General features: G+C 39.6%; 1 protein-coding gene across 5 annotated transcripts in view; it reads right to left on the bottom strand.

Moving 5' to 3' along the window:
- Positions 1-329: 329 nt before the first annotated feature.
- Positions 330-21,265, bottom strand: part of LIMA1 (LIM domain and actin binding 1) — a 90,479-nt gene continuing 69,543 nt past the window's right edge. The window contains exons 1-7 of one of the 5 annotated variants that reach the window (XM_069584430.1): positions 21,047-21,109; positions 18,696-18,715; positions 18,143-18,250; positions 13,472-13,529; positions 11,829-11,938; positions 4,616-4,749; positions 330-2,668 (exon numbers count right to left, since the gene is read on the bottom strand). In XM_069584430.1, the coding sequence (XP_069440531.1) occupies positions 1,660-2,668; positions 4,616-4,749; positions 11,829-11,938; positions 13,472-13,529; positions 18,143-18,250; positions 18,696-18,698 (1,422 nt within the window). In that variant the 5' untranslated portion in view covers positions 18,699-18,715; positions 21,047-21,109 and the 3' untranslated portion in view covers positions 330-1,659. Of the gene's footprint in view, positions 2,669-4,615; positions 4,750-11,828; positions 11,942-13,444; positions 13,530-18,142; positions 18,251-18,695; positions 18,716-21,046; positions 21,196-21,265 lie in introns of those variants that run through there. The other 4 variants (XM_069584425.1, XM_069584427.1, XM_069584428.1 and 1 more) reach the window with 4 other exon arrangements.

Genomic DNA, 21,265 nt, shown 5'->3' with positions numbered 1-21,265 from the left:
GAAGTCGGACACTACTTAGCAACTGAACAATAATTAACTAATTAATAAAACCACCACTGCATCTTGAATTGGTAAAACAAGCTTCTCGTTTTGAACACACACAATAATTTTGTTGCCAAACTGCTTTACATTTTGAAGAAAAATTTGTCTTCTAGAAGAATGAAAGCCTAAGACCAGCTCAACACCACCACCTAGTGGTGCGAGGTATACATAGTACTTCTCTTGAAACCCATCAGACCTATTTGCCTTTTCTACCCAAACTGCTAAGCAAAAGTAGGTCCTGAGAGACAGTAACAATGTAAAGTAATGATGGAAAAGAACACTGAAAGTTCAAATGTCAGTTAAAAGCTTTATTGAATAGAAATGTTTCAGAGTAAGCAAGACTGTAAGAAAGCAGAATATTTTTACATCTCTAAAAATATCAGAGCTAAATCTCAAAAAATGCAGTGTAAAGTAAAGCCTATAGCTTAAAACACCTCTCTCCCCCCAAAATACAATTTGGAATATCAATTATGTGCAACAAATGTACTCAAGTTTATATTGTTCCAAAACCTTTATACTAGAAAATCATCTCTCAAAAAAGGCCTATAATTGGTTTAATTGCACCCTAGGAATACTGTCTGCCATAAAAATCTATACATTTCAGAACTTATTAAAAAACTAATGTCCCAGAAAGGGGATATCAGAAGTAGAATTATAGGGGTTGGAGGGTCTGAGCTCAAGTGGTTTAAGGCATCTTTTTTTTTTTTCTGTTATTCCTCCTTTAAACTCATCACTTTGCTCTAAATATGCAACATGGCAAATATAAAAGATCTTATAAAAATATTGCAGCTTTCAGTAAATTATGAGAAGCACAGAGACCACCAGAGAAGAAAGCAATCATCTGGGGTGTGGTCATACTCATTGGCAAATACCATAGCTTATTTGGGACACAGTGAATTCCTCCAAGCACCGAGGGTGATCAAAAGGTACTCTGAAGAGATGGTTGTGCTATATCTCAGTACTCTAGTTCAGGATGTGGTCTAGAAAGCAGGATGCAATAACCCCCCATACATATCACAGTAAGCAATAAATCCCCCATATACATCAGAGTAAGAAAATTAACCTAATTTTTAAAAAAAAGACTAAATATTTAATCTCTTAGCAAAGGAATACTAAACAATAAATTGGTATTCATGTAAAAATATGCAAACTGTGCCCTTTATACTAAAGTGCATTCAGTTATAATGTTTAGGCCCCTAAATCCCTTCTGCTCATTCCATAATTGAATTTTTAGTGGAACAGTGCACTACTAATCATCTCTCTATTTTCATATTGTCTTTCGGGAATACAGTGAAATCTGGACCTTATCAGTTGGAATATCCCCACCCCTCCGGCTCCGCCATACACACTCCCACTTCCAGAACACCTTAAAGCAGTTGTGTATATCATCATTGCTAAAATAGAGGATTTAAGTGATGTTATCTCTAGCGTTTAGAGTTGGTTCACTTAAGCTGCAGTATGGGATTTTTTTTTTTTTTTTTGAAGCAGGAACTCTCTTCCAAAGTTACTTCCACATAAATTTCAGTTCATGCTAAGACAGCTGTTTATGTGTATCACTTTGATAAGGGCAGTGGCTGACTGACACATAAATGTAAGGCCCAACATCATTGCAACTTATTATTCTTCATCTTCATCCTCATCATAGTACCGATTTCTCTTTATCTGTTCCTCTACAGACAGCTCTTCGACTACCTCTTCCTCCCAGAATCCCACATCCTGGGATTTCTGATTTTGAGTAGTGAATTCTTTAGTGGAGGGGTTGTCTGTATAGCTAGACCAGGTTTTTGCCTTGGGTTCTAGTGGAGACTGCTTTTTGAGAAGGTTTTTATCACTTTCATCTAAGTTTGCACCATTCTCTATAAGATTTTCACTCCCCATCTCAAAACTAGGACTCTCCCTGCTTCTCCGCCCAGCCTCCCCTCCTTTAGATCCTTTGTTGGGCCAGGTTGTTTTCCCCACACTCTCATTCTTCTCAGAGGTGTTGGCATTTTCCATGTGTTTCCTTTCTGCTGCTACACCTCCTCCATACTCCTCACTTTGCTCTGACATGCTCCACCCTTTCCTCATAGGTGGGGACAAGGCTTTTGGGCTCTTGACTGAAGAGGTTCGAAATGAAGCTGCTACGGTGAACGGGCGGCTTCTCTCCTTCAGAGAAGAAGATCGTCTTAGCTTCTTCAGATCCAGGTCTATATCCTCAGGAGCTTCAGGCTTGCTAATTTCATCCTCAGGAGGCCACTTAGGCTTCAATACTTTGATCCCTTCTTCCAAGGCACTTCCTGAACTGCCAAGCTCAGTGGGGGGTGGCCAGGCGATCCTCAGCTTCTTGGTTTCAGCTGGCTTGTCTTCCTTCTCCAGCGGGCAGGAGGCCTTGGCTTCCATACTTGCAGTTAGCACACCCACTTTCTCAATGGGGGCATTTTCTACCCCTGGGCTCTGAAGGGTCTCCGCTGCATTTGGAAGCTGGACTGGTCTCTCCAATGTCTCTTCATTTTCATTTTTGCTTGCCCACAGATCCTTGTGTGGTCTGTGTCCAAAGCCTTCATCATAGTTACCTTTAGATTTAAAGAGTTGATTGAAGTGAGGCTTGCAATAGATTCTCCCATGTAAAGAGGCATATGTTCCTAGACTGTTATTTAAAAAAAAAAAAAGAAAGAGCATAAAGTTAACAAATCTGTATCCTCTTATTTATACCAGTAGACTGAAACCTGGCAACTCTAGTATTTCCAGAAGATGCAAAGTGAGAAAAATATCTTTAAAAGCACTTCAGGGACTTCCCTGGTGGTCCAGTGGCTAAGACTCTGCCCTCCAAGGCAGGGGGCTCAGGTTTGATCCCTGGTCAGGGAACAAAGTCTCACATGCCACAACTAAGGACCTCATGCACTGCAACTAAGACCCAGTGCAGCCAAATAATAATTTTTTTTAAAAAGCACATCATCAGTCACTGAGGATGCTCCATCCTCTTTTAAACACATTTGTTTGTATTATCCTTATTTAAAAAATGCTCATTTCTAGGCCTGAAACTTCAGAAGACATTCTTCCACTTGGTGCATGCTCCCATTTTCAAGTGATTTCACTCCCCTCTGTCAAAACTGTTAAAAAAAAAAAAAATTACTTCCAAGAAGTCTTCCCTAAATTCCACCTAATTCTGATCATTCTATTTCCTAAGTATTTATAACATGTAACTATTTTTAATGATATTCCTTTGTAAAAAGTTGAATCATTTTCCTCCTAGTTTCCCATTTGTGTTATAATTTAAAAGCAGGAATGGGTATAATACTCTGCCAGTGGCTGGCACTCAGTAGATGCCAGTGACTAAATAAAAGGAAGCTATGGTTAATAGGAGGATAGCAAGCAACAGCCAGAAGGCGGTCTACCCTAACGTCAGTGCTTGGATAGGCCTTTAGGACATCTGGTGTCTCTCAAAGGGTAACACATTTTATAGGTGGAGTAGAAAAACAACAGCATTTCCACAGGAGAAACATAAAAATTCAAAAATTTAGAAGAATGTGCTGTGGAGAAAAAAATACAGTGGGCGGAAAAAGAACCACTGAGTGGAAGTTACAGACGCACGTTTTGGCTCAACAAAAGGGAAAGCTGTCGAGCTAGCACTACCACCAGAACTAGCTGAAGTGGGGTATTAACCCACCCAGAAGTGCCACACAGGTGCCAGGACATCTTTCAGCAGTATGGTGGAAGGGATGCCTGCTCTGGAAGGAAGGCTGGAAGAAATGACATCCTGGTTACTTCCTCCTCCAATATGAATAAAATGAGGTCATATGGAATATTTCCACAATTTGCCACATTTATATCCATACTTTGAGTTACTAAGAAGAAATGATACATCATTATTTTCTCAGAAAACAAAGCAATATACAGAAAAATATGTGTTCTTCAGGATCTACTATTTTTGCTGTTTTTGCCATTTATACAGTACTTGGGATAACCTGAAGGGCTTCAACAAGTATCCTCTTGAGATTTCTTAACTGTATGATTCTTGATACCAAGGGAAAACATTCTGCTAAATTAGGTCACCAGCAACCTGCATGATTTAAGCTTTAGTCCTAACGTGTAAATTAATGTCAATGTACCAAGAAGTTCTAAACACCATTATCATTTACTATAATAAAATGCTTGTAATTAAATGGTACTTTTCACTTTCTTCAAAGATCCTCAACAGCACACACAATTCAATTTTTTAAAATCACCCTCACAACTGTATTAAAGAAAAAGCAATGATTGTAAATCTATAAAACATAGTCAATTTTCTGGGATACTTCCCTCAAAAACATGACATCTCTAAACACGTGCCAAAGCATACATGGTTCTCATCTGTACTAAGTAGGTGAGAAGCTGAAATCCTGAATGGTTCATCTTCCAACTTTACTAGTCTGTAGTCTGTCTTTGGATCAGTGATAATCACCTGAACAGCTACTACGACAGCTCTCTGAGCTCTTCTATAACACCAGATACTATTAGCACCACAGATTTTAGTATTCTAAGTGTTCTAAAAACCAAAGACTCCCCCTGGAGGTCCACCCACACCTCCGGAGATGGCTTGTTTGGTCTGGCTTACCTAAGCTTGCTGTTGCAATAGGAACAACGGAAACAGCTGATGTGAAACACCTGCTGGTTGGCCAGGAGACGCTCCATGGAGTAGACTGTTTTCTGACATTCCACGCAGGTCTCTCTTGCAGGTGCCTGAAACTTCTAGGAAAAGGTAAAGGACAACTTCAGCTAGCTAAGGTAGTGAGAAGTTAGTACTCTGCTGAGGTGGGCCCCAGGATTTACTTTGTTATCTATGGGCTCCCTTATCTGGTCTGTCAGTTCTCAGAGGAACACTAAGCCTGCTATAGTTCTATCAGTTGACTCTTTAAAGCCATAGGCTCTCCTGAATTCCTTACCCAGACTGTCTGGCTGTTCTAAGTGCAGCAGCCACTGAGGATGAGTGGATCTAGGGCCGGACTGCAGAGAAAGGCTTAGACCAACCACCACACACACAGGAGTACACACAAAATGATTCTGCAGACAGGAAATTAGGAGAAAATGTCATTACACACAGAAGAAAGATAATTGTTTAAGTGCCAAATAGAAGCAGGACAGACTTTTTAAAGAACAGTTTCTGAAAGGGGTAACTTTCAAGGAGAGAAAGAGCATTTGGCTTTGGGAAGTAGGAAAAGGCACTGGTTTTTAAAACTTTATTTACTTAAAAAAGTACTCTTTATTTACAATGTTGTGCCAATCTCTGCCATATAGCAAACTCAGTTATATACATATAGACATTCTTTTTTGTATATATTTGGAAAAGATACTCGGATAAAGCAACTATCAGTCCCTTCTGCTTATAATCTTGATTTACTTAATCCACTAGACATAATATTTTTAAATAAAGCAAAATGGACATATAAAATGGAACATTTTAAAAGAGACACAAACCATTTTATTAGAACAACAGAAAAAAGCACAGCCCAATAAAACTATAGGTTCCATAATCTTTTTAAAAAAACCAAAAGGAGAATAAAACTAATGTACTGGGGCAGGGTGGGAGGAGTCATAATAGGGAATTCATGACCTGTTTGTAGTGTGGAATACGGGTGGGGTGAGCACAGCTGCTGCTGGTAAACTTAATCCTAAACTACATAAGCGCTTCCCAGGTGGCTCAGTAGGAAAGAATCCACTTGCCAACGCAGGAGAAGCGGGTTCGATCGCTGGGTTGGGAAGATCCCCTGGAAAAGGAAGTGGCAACCCACTATAGTACTCTTGCCTGGGAAATCCCATGGACAGAGGAGCCTAGTGGGCTACAGTCCACGCAGTTGCAAAGAGTCAGACACTAGTGAGAGACTGAACACACAAACTACGTAGTGTATTCTAGCACTGATGAACGCTGGAGTTCCAAAACTAAGTTTTACGCGATACGAAGGCGTTACATGGCCACTAGGGCTGGGGATAAGAAGTCTCTAGCTGTGTGTGATCCTTGACTTGTCCCAATAGAAACACCTCAACTACTAATAGTAAAGGTGGGAGCAGTTTGGTTAAGGTGCTCTGGAAGCTCTCTCAGGCAGGGTGGTGGCCCCTTTGCCACCAGGACCAGGATGGTAGCAAATAATACAACTTAGTCCCAAAGCTCAAGGCCTGAATGGTTAAGGTAAGCCTAAAATAAAACAGCTTATGGGTAAGACAGAATTTTAATTTAAAAAGTCTGAAAATAGACCCATAAAATAAATTCAGACTGCTGGCTCACTTGCCACATGATTCACAAAGAGGTAAAGCAAAAATAGGAATGGTTGCCAAGCAGATTTCAACAGGAAATGAGAGCAGAAAATGGGCAGAGGAGTAAAGGTTAAGATCCATAGAAGGGAGTTTAATAAAATTGGTGGTAAACTCCCAAATAGCACCAAAGGATTTAAAAATGAGGGGGGTGGTGTGCTGAGTGTTAACAGCAGGCTCTCCATTCCTTGCGTTCGAGTTAAAAAGAAAAACTTAAAGACCACAGCTACAACTCAGTTTACCAAGCATAACTGAGGAATTTAAATATGATCAAATGTTACTGTATTCAATGCTGTTGGCAGATATTAGGGCATTATTTGGAGTTCAGAAATGTTTCCTTCTTTTTTTAAAAATTTTATTGAAGTATAGTTGATTTATACTGCTGTGTTAGTTTCTGGTATACAGCTTAGTGATTCAGTTATATATGTATATTCTTTTCATATTTTTTCCATTATGGTTTACTACAGGATATTGAGCATAGTTCCCAGTGCTATATGGTAGGATCTTGATGTAGAATTGGTTTTTCTTTATTTCTTTCCTGTTTTTTTTTTTGGCTGTGCTGCATGGTTAGTGGGATTTTGGTTCCCAGACAGGGATTGAATGCAGGCCCTCAGCAGTGAGAACTCAGTGTCCTAACCACTGGACTGCTAGGAAATTCCCAAATTGTTTTTTCTTATATCGACACTTCTAACTAGATAGGACATAAGTGGAGATGTCCTTGCATACTTTAATTAGGTTTCACTGAAAGGACTAGGTCCTTGCCCAGCAAACAGGAAATATTAAAAGACAGAATAAAATTTGGGTATAATAGTACAATTAAAGCCTGTACAAATCACAGTTCAGACAATGTAAAAATAATAGGCCCAATGTATTTACTTATCAGTGAAAAATCTTTTTCAGCTCTAGGATGAATGCTGTATTTTTAACACTTAGGAGAATATATGTTCATTCTGGTTGGTAAAGGCAGAGGAGGAGACAGAACTTTCCCATGGCAGAGGAGGAAATGGGTATCATTCTGCTAAAGGGGATTGGAGGCCTACAGAGCACACCTCTGTTTTACACACACACACACGGAAAAACACACAGTAGAAGGGTGCAGCCCAGAATAGAAAGCTGTAAGTTGAGCTCACATTAGGAGGAAAGTGGAAGGCAGGAGCAGAAATTAGGTACCAGGAGCAGGAAGCAGAAGCTGGAAGAGACAAACAGGAACCTTCAGTGAATACAAAGCATTCGGTGTGCCCTGGAGTGCATTTTACTGCAGCTGAACTGAAGCTCAGATACAGACTCAGATCCAAGAATAAGACCACGTTTTCTTTCTTTACCAAGTAATGCTGCTAATCGTGGTAATATCAGCTCACTCATACCCACCTGAGGTTAGATCAGAGTGCCCGCTCAGGAGAGTTTTCCGAGCCTTCACCCACACAAGGAGTGTCTCATGAACAATTCTTCACCGTCTTCCTACCTCCCACACCTGACCCACATTTGCTCTCTCTTGACTAGAGCCTTCACTCACAAGTGAAAAGGCATTCCTCTCCTTAACATCAAATTAATAAATTGCTAGCACAGACATCTGACTAACCACAAGCTTCTAACTAGCCAGACCTACCAGATTCCCATTATTCTTATCCCTTTTTCACATACACCCTTTTCAATATTATTTAAGGTTTATGCGGCAGCTGCCCAAGAGCCCCTAAAGTATTATAAAGACAAGAGGAGCCCAGCATGGCAATATGCCAAGTCCTAGTGGCTGCGGCTGTGCCTTCCCTTTATTTCCTCTGTCCTGGGCTCTCAGCCACTTTTCTGTAATTGCCCCCGTGTCTATTCAGACAACAGGAAGCATAGTCAGTGCCCAAAAATCTCTACCATTATGGTAGGCCTGGCATACATCCTGCCCATGCCTTCATGGCATGCTCGAACTTGGCACAGCCACATTTAAAACACTGCCAGTAATAGAATGTTAGACATTTTTTAATCTTTATATTTTTTGCAGTTCATAAGATGCTTTGTCATCTTCCCTCCCTCACCATTTTTCACACTAAAGCACCACGATATCAGGTGCCTTATCAAAGCTTGCACAGTCAATAATAACAGAATTAAAATTAAAACTCAGAATTCTTAACTAACAAACCAAGAGAGTATTTTCTAAATTGTCCTGGAATAAATTTCCATAACTAAAGGAAACCCTTTGGGGAAGAGAGCAGATGCTAACCCAATTGAAAATGATTTCACCACAGCATTTTGAATGAACAAGTCTTCACTCTGTTTCACATTAAAATATGTAGATAATATCTCAGGGATAGTCAGGAATGAATGAGGTAATATATAAATAATTGATGTCCCTAAACACTGTCAGGCCTTTCCCATCTGAGGGATGTTACAGGCCTTCTGTTGATCAGCATCGACTTAAAGCTTTTTTTCCAATAAATTTTTATAACTTTATCTACATTCTTTTGCTCTCTTGTCTTACATATATTTTTTAGTTCGACAAAGGCCCCAGTTGGGGTATATGTCTGTGTGTGAGCAGCAGCTGGCCATAAGTGGTGAAGCTAACTAGCCTTTAGACATAGTGAAATCAGAAGAAAATTCTGTACTAATGTCAGGCCTCCATGCCTCAGATAGAACACTATACAAAGCCTTTCATTTCCTCCTTCCAATCTGTGCAAAATATCTGGGTAATTAAACTGAAACCCCCCCACCATACAGTAAATGTCTGGGCTGGCTCTGGCTTTAATCCTTCTGCTTACTCTCTGTGAAATTCTTTGTGGAAGCATTTTGGAGATATTCACACCTTACATAGGTTGCTCTACATGTAGAGGAAACATTAGTGCTCTGAGAAAGCAGTAATGATGTAGGTAGTCAGAAAAGAATCTAGATGCCCTTCTAGCATAATTCTGATAGATTTGCAAAACAGCATAAGACCTCCTACCCTGTCCATGAAGGAAGGGACAGGTACAAAGGGTATAGCCTCTCATTCAGGCTGCCGTGCTTTCTTTCCACATCCTAGGACAAGCCTAGGATCCTGAGGCGGGGCTATCCCAGATCAGCAGATGTTCCTAGGGCCAGTCACATCTCCTTCCTTATCCTCCCTCCAGGAACATTTAGGGAATAACATTTCAGTGGGAGAACATAAAGCTTTAGAGGCCTCTGAGTCTCTTGAGTTGAAAGGTCTGATCCTTCTCACAGGGTCTACTGAGCTCTAGACCCAGAACACCTATTTTGAGAAGGGAACCTGCTATTTAAACTTCTTTACTGCCAAGTCTTATCAACTGAACTGAACTGTCTGGCCAGTGTTCAAAATAGACAAAATCCTTAATTTTAAAGACTGATATCATCTGTGGAGTGTTTGTTTTCTTTTTTTACTTTACCTTATTAAGCTAAAATTTGAAATGAATTGAGTCTTTACCTTAGATGTCCTATTTTCAATAACAGGCACTACTAGGCAGCATGTTCTCCAGGATGTGGGGGACCCAAAATCTATTCTGAGTGAACACATTTATTCTTAGCTGTATGTAATTTCCCAGTGGAGAAAAAAACTTCTGTTGCATGGTCTATAGCCACGAGACCAGTTATGTCAGCAGGTTTTCCTGGAAACGCTAAAGTATCTACATACTTGCCTGCAGAATGTAAAGGGAAACTCTGAGGAAGAGAAAAAAAACAGTCCTTAAATAAAAGTGGAGATGTGATTGGGTACAACCCCGAGCTCTGTGTACAGCATAACTATTTGAGCAAACACAGGCAGTCAGGCCAGTTTCCTCCAGTCAAGACCTGAGGTGTATGTCTGGTGCAAGCAGGCTTATTCTAGTGCTGAGTGACCAGAGCCAAAGAGGCAGGCACGGTACAGAGGGAGCTTTATCTCCGTCTCCTCTCTCTGGTGTGCCAGGAAGACCTTAGTGAGGTGCACTTCTTTGCACATGGCTCATCAGCTCAGATCCTGGAGTATGAATAAGGAGGGGTCTCAAAGGTCCAACCCAGGACCAGGAGGTCTGGTCTCGACCAGATTGGGAATTCAGACACACTTGAGAACAGATTTCAGTTCTTAGAGCAGCTACAGAATCCCCCGAGTCCCTCAGGCACACGGAATCCATGGCCAAGTCAGCTTTGCTGTTCTTGGTCCAGAACCACAGCCCAAGGACTCACATCTGGGCAGGATTGCTGCTGGAGAGGAAATTAACCCTGTGGCGTTTGCTACTTTGTTGGCCTCCAGATACTGGAAGAAAGAAAAGTGCCGAGGGCAGCATGAGCAGAGCTTGGAGGCCAGAAGACAGGGTCACGCTAAGGACATGCAGTTCCCATCACAGCTCAGTTCTTTCTTCCTAGTTCACTTGCTTTCTCGTGTTCCTTTCTTCATTTTTTGCTCCTTTCAATAAATCTTACTCTCCTCATGTCTCTGCTTCCTTTAAAATCTTATGTTTACCGTCTTCCCCCGCCCCACCCTCTTTTTCCATCTAACCTTTAAATCCTGGATTCTCCTTACCTCCCTTTGTTTCAAACCCACACCTGTGTCTTCCTCTCTTCACCCTTTCTGTGCACTAGAACTTTCATCAAGAGGCCAATCATGCCCACAGTTGAGAGACAGAAACATGGCAGACGCGTGCATGAAGCCGAGGCAGTGCACAAATCGCCTCGAAACGAATTCTACCCACTGAGTTTCTCTCAAATGTTAAAGCCTCTGAAACAAACCTTGGCTACTTAAGCACAGGAGGAAGACACTAAAGAAGTGTAGGTATGTTGGGTTACTAATGCAAGTGGGTAAATCAGCATGGCATTAGCAAAGCATTCAATTAAAACAAGTTAGGAGAACAGCCTAAAAGAGAGGCTGGATATGTATTTTTTACCTTTGTTTATTTTTATGGGAATATTTACTTGTTCATAGAAAGGGAAAAGACTGCTTTTAAAAATTAGTGAATAAAAGGAGACCATAGATTGAGTAGCCTAGTAAAATTTTCCTAGGGTACAAACATTTTGCATATTCTTTAATATCTAGTATTATAACCAAGTGTAAATGTTACTAGAATGCCCATTTGTAGAGCAAATGGACTGGCCAAACCCTGCTGAAATGTACACATTCTTTCTTTAAATGCACTGACTACCAATCATGTTATGGTTAAGTTTTTCAGACCAGGGAGCCGCTATCTTTAAGCTAACATTGTACATTCCCATCCAATGGGCTGATTTTAATTTAACAGATTTTTTGTATTGCTCATTTTATAGGTTTTTACTCACTCATAGATTTATGAATTTGGACTTAACAAGAAAATAAATTGGGTTATTTTCTTTCACTTTGGGTTTTCTTTCAAGAGCTTTCCAGATTCCAGACAGAGAGCCTCATCACGCCTGGCTCAAATGCCTAAGAAAAAGTGGCAAGATTTTCAAGAAAAGTGACTGGTTCAAATGTGCTCTTATTTGGCATTTTCGTCCCCTGGAAAGCCAAAACAGGTTACAACGAACACAATGATAAAAGGTGCAATGAGCCTTACTAGTAAACCAGTGTCTACAGGCTCCAAGAGAAATCACCATCATACCTTCACTGCTTTGGGAGGAGAACTTTCAGAAAGGCTGGAGGCTCTGGCATCTGGACTTAGTGGCTTGGGATGCACAGGCTGCTGGACCTCACTCTTGACCTGGGAGTTACCTGCTTGAGTTATAGAAGGAAGACATTTTATGGTATCTCAAGAGAAGTATCAGAAAAGGTTCTTCCCCAAAGCCAAGTTTAGGCACCTCCACTATCAACAGGTCCTTTCAACATCAGGAAAAACACTGCTTTTCCATTGAAGAATATCCTAATACTAAAAGCTATGCTGTTAGATTCTCTCATAAATTGGGGTGTCAACACAGAGGGTTTCTCATCCTTTCCCACACGCAGCTGAACGCAAACCACCCTATTGAAGGAAACTTCTGCCCTGTAGCATTTGTCATTTTTAAAGGCTGCTTGTAGACTTTGCTGGCTTTTTGGCAGTTAGCACTCCCAATAACTCCTTCTGGGGTGTTCCAACTGAACTTGGGAAAATGGGGGAATGTGTGGGCAGAAATTTCAAAACACATGCTCATGTATATGTGTGTATATAATTTGATACCATCTTCTTGGTCAATCCTACAGCAAATATCCATGGATGAAGATTATGGAAAAAGGCTCCATAAAATTTTTTTCATAGTCATTGATGTGTCACTTACATAAGTTAATTTCCTGCCAGTATATTCATTGTGTGGAAAACTCAGAAGAGGCACAGAGAAGTCATTCACGCAGTTACTAAGGAACCATAAAAGAATTCCCTAAAATCTAGAGTTATGTCAACAAAGTATTCAAAGATTAAGGCTTACTTTTCAAAAAAATGTTTTGCAAACCTAGTCAAAACTCAGAAAAATTTCTAGTCCAAGCAAAATGATTGCAAATGGAATGTTCTTGGATTCAAGCAGCAAGAGTTTTTCTGAAATTTTAAGGCAGGGTTTACTAGAGATCTGTTTAGCTAATACTTCTGCTTCTTGCTGAGTTTTCAATGTTTGGTGAGTTATTAACATGAGGAAAAGCTAGAAATCTATATATATTAAAAAACTAATACACTGAACCTCAGAATCAAAAGTGGACACAGTAAATTAAAAAACAAAGATTTCTGTCTTTGGGAAAAGAGGCTCAAAATGATTCCAAAGTAGGATGAAAAGGTGATCAAATTCAGCACCAAAAGGAAAGATTTAGCCAGAGGGCAGATTATAGTACATATTTATATAGATATAATAAGAAAAGGGTATTTTTAAAAGGTTACTCAAATATCAATTCTTATCCCCTGTAAATAAATAAAGCCCTTTTGGGCCAAACTTCTATTAAAATGAAACTTCAAAATTATAGTTTTTACAGCATTAACTCTGAAAAGGTTTGGTACAAAAGACAGGGTAAGTTCAATGAGAGAAGCATCAAAAATATTCAGTTTGCCACAAGGTAATCATATTTCATTGAATTTAACATCTCTCTTTGCCATGGGATTTGTGAAAGGTACCCAGTCACCAGTCCTTAAAACCAAGTGAAAGATCTAATCAGCTGGATTACTGGATTTAATATGTTACATATTCTCAGAGCTGACAGAACTGGGGACAAGCCCGCCCCCCCCACCGCCCCCAAACTGGGGCAAGAGAACAAGACCCTCACCCTCCAGACCTAAGAACAAACACGTACGGGAATCATCTTCAGCAAGGGTGGAATGGGTTGCCAGGCTATTCTCAGATGCAGAAACCTACAAAAAAAGACGGGGGGATTAAGAATCACATTAAAAATAAAAGAGCAAACTGCTGTTAATGCCATAAAAACCTGCTGACTCCAGTCAGTCACCGGCTGCCTAAGGGGAAATAACGGGCCCCAGAACAGCTGAGCATTTAAACAAGAGGCAGCAAAATGTCTTTTACGAGGATATTAACATGCCTCTCAATTACAGAGTTACATGAATAACAGACTGCAAGCAACTGCCGAAAGTGTGCATTATCTTCCTTTATAAAAGAACTTCTAAATATATCTTTCTACTCTCAAAAAAAAAAAAAAAAAAAGAGGGAAAGTGGGTTGTGAAACAAAACCTTCTATCAGGGAGGGCAAAGCTCCTCACCAAAACCCACAACTCCTATAACTGTAACTCACTCCAAGGCAAGATAAAGTCTTTACATACAGGAACTATTATTCTTTCATTTTCCTAACTCCTTATTTCCCAACCAAATACATTCTGCAGAAAAAACTTGCTAGTACAGAAGACCTTCTGATAGCTATAAAACAAATTTATCTATAACCACCTTTTGGTATTATCTTCAAGGTTAGTTTCCCTTGTTTAATTCCAGTCTCAAAATGGGAGTGTTTAACAAGATGGCAGATCTTAGGTGTAGGTGATTACTTTTCCCATTAGCCATCAAATGTAAATAAAATAACTTTCTACCAGCTCACTCCTCCGTTCTCTTGTCCCCTAGTCCTTCAGTATATCTTGCTCCACATTCAAAATCATGAAGGGTCATCAAATGATCCAACATGCACTCTTCATGGAATATTCTTTCATTCAGATGCCAGGGATTTTATGGGTGATGCTGAGTGTTTATATCAGGATGTCTAATGTACTGAATAAATTTACAATGGAGATTCAGTTGTTAGCTGAGTGCACGTGAATTTCAGCATGGTCAGTTTTTTCCCCTTTATTCTCTTTTCATTACAGGAGTTCTGACATGGTATAAAACAAACCAGTATAATAATAGTTAACACTGATGAAATGTTTACGACGTTCCAGGTACTGGAATGACTACTTTAAAGGTGTTATTTCATTTAATGATATGAAATAAATTTTCTGAAAGTAGTGCATGGCCACAAAAAGCTCTTCAATTCTTGCTTAATTAGTAGGGGCATCCATCCCAAGAAGTCCTTTTCTCACCTCCAATTTGGACACCTTGAACCTGCAGGGTAAGCTTAATGACAATCATGACATCACTGCACATACCTAACTAGATGACTTCACTACAGGAACAGCCAGGAGACAGCATGTGAGGTTTTGCTCAAACATTTCATTAAAGAAAAGTACAAATTCATTCACAAAAGGAGAAAGGGAAAACCAATACCTTGACAAAATTCTCTATTTCAGGCAACTTGACCCTTGCATTAATGTCCTTTTATAACAAACCAAAGTTCAGATAGCTCTTAGGTATTGGATAACGAAAGCTAGGCAGCCAGCCAAAAGGATAGCTGAGGCTCTGAAAAATTTTACAAATTTTAAGGCATCCAAAGGTTCATGAACCTACGATTACATGTTTGAAGGCTATGTACTATCTTTATTTCTTCTATTCTCCACCTACTCCCCAACTTGTGATTCAGTTGCACTGATGCCCTTTTAGACTGTAATTAAAATGCTCTGATCCTCCAGTTCAGCTCAGAGTTCCAGTTGCAAATCAAGAAGACAACTAAGAAAGAAACATGCAATTAGAAATAGGGACAACTCAAGTACGATTATCCAGATGATTATTTTTCAAGTTATGCTCCAAGAACAGATGGAAGGATTTCAATGCAGGATTTCATTTCTTAAATGTCTTTTTTTAGACTATATAAGAAAACTTTTTGTAAGACATAATCTCACACTTAAAAAATGGGAAAACCAGGCAGACTGATGTGAGAACTCACTAGAAACATTACATGAGACACGGAAGTAGTGCCTCAGCCCACTGTTGTAAGGATGTTTTGTAATTTGATTATTTTATGATTACGAAAAGTATTTTGTCTGACTATTTCAAGATATATTTGAGATACGGTTTTATAAAATAAAATGATTCAATTTTATAAAATAAAAACTCCTAAATTTTTTCCTGTTCTATTCTTTGAGTCCATAAAGAAGGTAGAGTGCCAAAGAACTGATGCTTTTGAACTGTGGTGCTGACTCTTGAGAGTCCCTTGGACAGCAAGGAGATCAAACCAGTGAATCTTGGAGGAAATCAACCCTGAATACGCACTGGAAGAACTGATGCTGAAGTTGAAGTTCCAATACTTTGGCCACCTGATGCAAAGAGCTGACTCACTGGAAAAGACCCTGATGCTAGGAAAGATCGAAGGCATAAGCAGAAGAGGGTAACAGAGGATGAGATGGCTGATTGGCATCATCAATGTAATGGACATGAACTTGGGCAAATTCTGGGAGATGGTGACAGGGAAGCCTGGTGTGCAGCAGTCCATGGGGTTGTAGTCCGATATGACTTGGAGACTGAACAACAATTCCTTAAGTGAAATTTTGTGGCCATTAATCTGAGACCATTTTTCTGTATTCTTACTTTGGTCCAAGTATGTAGTATATCTCATGAGTTCCTGTTGGTATGCTGTCAATGTGTGTGTGTTAGTTGCTCAGTCATGTCTGACTCTTTGTGACCCCATGGATTACAGCCAGCCGGCTCCTCTATCCAATGCTGTCAAAACATCTATTTTAAAGACTTATAGTCAAATAAGTTTGAGAACTATTGCTCTTAACCCATTTTAATTATCTCTTCACCTTTTGTAGAATGGCCTCAAGGGTGTCAAAACGTGTAACAGAAACAATGATTATATGCCTATTAATCAATGTAATAGATTTGAAAGCTTTTTTCCTCATCTAACTTAACACTTGATCATCATATTGAATGAAAGACCAAAGACACTGGGTAGTGGATTGTCAGAGAAAATGACAGTTTCACCTTACATTTATCTTGTTGCTTATTCCAGCTAAGCCGTGCATCTAACAACAAACGCATAAAACCTAATTTGCTTAAAATCTCCCCATGGCTTTCCTCTGCTGCAGGACTACACCCATACTTTTAAGAGATTTTCAAGACCAGCCCTGACCGTCTTCCTGCATCTGTCTCTCGCCTTTGCCTATATGTACTTTATGCTCTTGGTTGGGTTCTCTGGTTTCCAAATCTCTGTTGTGTCTGCCTGGAATACACTTGTTTTTTATAGTCAACTTTCCCCTTATTCACTTGGCCTATTTCCACACATCCTTCAAGATCTAGCTCAGATATCACCTTCTTGAGAAAGTCAGGGTAAGTGTCCTTAGTCCAATTCCATGGTCGCACATAGCCTTTTCATAACACTTGTTTTGCTGTTTTATGATCACCAACTTGTTACGCATCTCCCTCATACTCTGTTAGCTTCCTTGCAGGTAAACTATTCCACATGGAATGGTTTGTTCACATTTAGTTGTTGAGCTCTAACAACTTTAATGGCAGAAAGTGAAGAGGAACTAAAGAGCCTCTTGATGAAGGTGAAAGAGGAGAGTGAAAAAGCTGGCTTAAAACTCAAAATTCAAAAAATAAAGATCATGGCATCCAGTCCTATCACTTCATGGCAAACAGATGGGGAAAAAGTGGAAACAGTGTCAGATTTCATTTTCTTGGGCTCCAAAATCACTGCAGACAGTGACTGCAGCCATGGAATTAAAAGATGCTTGCTCCTTGGAAGGAAAGCTATGACAAACCTAGACAGCATATTAAAAAGCAGACATCACTTTGGTGACAAAGGTCCATATAGCCAAAGCTATGGTTTTTCCAGTTGTTATGTACGGATGTGAGAATTGGACCATAAAGAAGGCTGAGTGCAGAATAATTGATGCTTTTGAACTGTGGTGCTGGAGAAGACTCTTGAGAGTCCCTTGGACAGCAAGATCAAACCAGTCAATCCTAAAGGAAATCAATCCTGAATATTCATTGGAAGGACTGATGCTGAAGCTGAAGCTCTAAATACTTTGGTTACCTGATGTGAAGAACTGACTCATTGGAAAAGATCCTGATGCTGGGAAAGACTGAGGGCAAGAGGAGAAGTGGGTGACAGAGGATGAGATGGCTAGATGGCATCACCGACTCAATGGACATGAGTTTGAGCAAACTCCAGGAGATGGTGAAGGCAGGCAAGACTGGCATGCTACAGTTCATGGGGTCACAAAGAGTCAGACACGACTTCGTGACTGAAGAACAAGTTGTTAAGTTCAGCATTGCCTGTGCTTAGCGTAGTGCCTAGCTTTCAAAATACTCTGAACTGAAAGAATGACATTTTCTTACATAAAATGTGTTAAATTAATAATATACAAATAACTTTGAAGATGATATCTCTATTCAAAACAGGTTTTTTAAAAAATCACTTAAGCATTTGCTGAGCAAAAGAATTTTCCATTGAAGGTTCATTATTTGGTCAGCTATAAGTTGCACAGTTCCCCAACCAAAATTATGTGACCTGCAAAAAAGACAATCTGTCCTGGCAGCTGTTAGCAAATTCCCAGACACTCTACCGCCTAGAGTTGTTTCTAATTTTAAGCAACTAATTTAGAACACATGCTTCCCTGGCAAATGGACATCAGGCTTTTCAACCCACCTTTTCTCCGTCTGGATAGGAGATGCAGACCTCAGGACCTGGGGGCACATTCTCCTTTTGCTCCAATTTATGAGTTTTGATTTCACCACCACTGGCTCTCAACTCATTCTACAAAATAAAAATAGTCTGTGAATTTTTTTTTAAAAAGTCTCACAATTCTCTTCATAGCCATCTATTAAATAAACTTGGAATGCTAAGAAAGAAATTCTTTTCCAAGGCTTCAAGTCAAATCAACCCCCTAACTCTCAGAAGCAAAACCCATTGACTTGTGAAATGACAAAAGCAGCTTTGTGGACACACACACCTCAGAGTTAAATATTTATACAACTAGTCCAAAACCTGATGCTCATTAGAACATAGACACATCAACACAGACACACACACCAACCCTCCCCCCTCCCACCCTGCTGCCCAGCATACAATATTCCCGTGATTCGCTCTTCTAGCAGCACAGCTTGTGGGAATGCAAAGCTGGTGAGTTTTATCAGAAAAGACCATTCTGGAGCAGGGGAAAGGAGGTGCCAAGTGCCAATAATTAAGAAAAGATACTGACCATATATATAAATGCCCGGCCTGGAAAGAAAGACAGGGATGATGCATATATATAAGAATTGAAATTATACTTAATGATACCGTAAAATAGCCTTTTGTTGTGAGACTTTCAAAAACATATTTTGGTGGGTTTTTTTTTGCATAAAATTCATACAGTCTACTAAAGACATACCTTATTCTAGTTCTCATAATACAGCTTCAACATAAAAAAGCAGACGTGAGTCAGAAGGAGTGAGCATAATCATATTTGTTTTCCTTGCAAAGAACACTTGGGGCAAAATATTAAAATCAACTTTACTACTAGATCCAAAATCAATACAGAGGTAGATGAATATGGGTATTTCCTACCTTTAGCCTACTAGTAATCTAATACCTTTCTTGTTCTTTGTGATTCTTCAGGTATAGGGAGAAAACAATCCATTTATGGCCACAGGGCCAATGAATGGAGTGTCCGTGGGAGTGACTGTCTCAGGTGTGGAATTCCAGATTAAGGCCCCCAGCTCTGGCAGCCAACACTGCAGAACCAACCGTACAACAACTGGAAACTTATTTCTGATCTTGCCTCAAAGCCCAGCCCCCCAGCATCAAGAGTGTGTGCCTTGCTACAACCATGCTCCTCCCTGTAGCGGCCTGAGAAATTCTTTTGGGATGAGATAAAATATGCTTTTTACAAGAATTCCTTAAGGCTTTTCAACTCTTAAAATTTACAGAGCAGGAGAACCGCAATGTAGAAACTCTCATTAGGAGTTGAAAAAACAGTTACCAAACAGGTTTTTCCACTTAGAAAGTCACCTGGTCGGAATGTTTATAGCAGGAGGTCACTGAGAAGCAGCAAAATCCTGCAACAAGAGGGAATTAAGCTCCACACATCATGTTTGCTGTATTTCCTGACCTGCCTTTGAATAGAAGTCTACATTTGCTTATTTTTTCACACTCCCAATGAATAACAAGCCTGTGATGGTCTACTTCACTACTTATTTACACACATTATCTCTTCTTAAAACTATAGTGAAAAATCAAGATGAGATTATTCACTGCGCAGAGACTTGGTCTACCAATAAATACTACTGGAAAAGGCATATACTTCATCCTGTGGGGGAAAGAAGGGTCAATTCCGAGAATACACAATGTAATTTCTAACAGACACTGGTTCAGTCTGCTTGGGAACAAATAAAAGCTAATACTATTCTTCAAATTTTATTGTAAAATAATAATCAAGAGATTAATAATTTGTCATTTGAAATCTAAAAAGGAAGAGATGTTTAAAAGAACAAATGTATGTGTACATGTGTATATATGCGTGTGTACTTATGAATAAATGGCATTTAAAAGGTAACTTCACATAAGCGGTTCTGTTGTGTCCTCCTGCCAGTTAAACCTAGGAAAGTGTAACATGGAAAGATCCTCCGTTGTATTAGAACACCACGTTTTTGTGCTTACAGAGTACCTCACCCTCCTATCATTTTTCCCTCTTTTTCTTATCCACTATTCTATTTCTTTAGAAAAGTATTACATCCTAGGAATTAAATATTAAGTAGATCATATCTTGTATGATTTCATTTACGTGAAAGGTCCAGAACAAGAAAATCCGTAAAAACAGACAGTGGATTAGGGGTTGCTAGGGGATAAGGAAAGTGTAGAATTGGGAGTCACTGAACAAGGATGGGTTTCTTTTGGTGGTGATGGAGAAGTTTTAGAGTTAGACAGTGGTGATGATTGCACAACCTTGGGAATATATTAAAAGTCACTGAATTGCATATTTTAAAATGGTGATTTTTATGTCAGGTGAATTATATATGAATAAAAATTGCAGAAAGCTGTCCCATCCCACGTTAATATTGAATATATTCAATATTTCTCTCCAGTGTTCTCCCTTTCTTCTCTCAAAGACAAAAATAAGTGTTTATATTAAAACTAATGAAATACTACTTTTTTTTTTTTTTTTTTTGGCCACTATGCAGCTTGTAGGATCTTAGTTCCTGGACCAGGGATTGAACCTGGGTCCTTGGCAGTGAAAGCACTGAGTCTAACCACTGAACTGCTAGGGAATTCCCCAAACACTACTTCTTTAACAACAAGATTAAGAAGAGACAGGAAAATTCTCAGTGGTATTACTGATGGTAACATCACCAAAGAAAAGGTGGGTGGGATAAGGCCTAGGAAAACAAAGTCAGAATTAGAACATGGTAAGGATTACAAATGAAGCTAGGGTAGGATTTATGTGAAGAGAGAATGGCTGGACCCCAGGAAGGAGCCAGGGCTCACAGGTCAGGGTGTGGGAGACATTTCTAGTTCCCATGGTCGTGACCATTTGCTAGATGAGTGAATGAATGAATCATGCCGAACACATACTGTATAGCTCGCAGAACTGCTTTGCTTGGACACAGCTGCCTGGTACTTGGCCATTCGATCCTTTATGGAGGTTTCTGACAGGCGTGGGAATTCTAGATTTCGCCTACTCTCTTTTTTCTCTGAGTTGAGTGCTGAAGACGACAGCTGACCTGCAAGCATGCAAACAATATGTTTTAATAAAAGATAAAGGTGATTTGAATGATTTCAAGATTCTAAATT

The sequence above is a fragment of the Ovis canadensis genome, chromosome 3 (assembly GCF_042477335.2).
Source record: "Ovis canadensis isolate MfBH-ARS-UI-01 breed Bighorn chromosome 3, ARS-UI_OviCan_v2, whole genome shotgun sequence".
Classification (NCBI taxonomy): domain Eukaryota; kingdom Metazoa; phylum Chordata; class Mammalia; order Artiodactyla; family Bovidae; genus Ovis; species Ovis canadensis.
The sequence above is the reverse complement of the archived record's forward strand: the minus strand, read 5'-3'. Positions and strand labels throughout refer to the sequence as shown.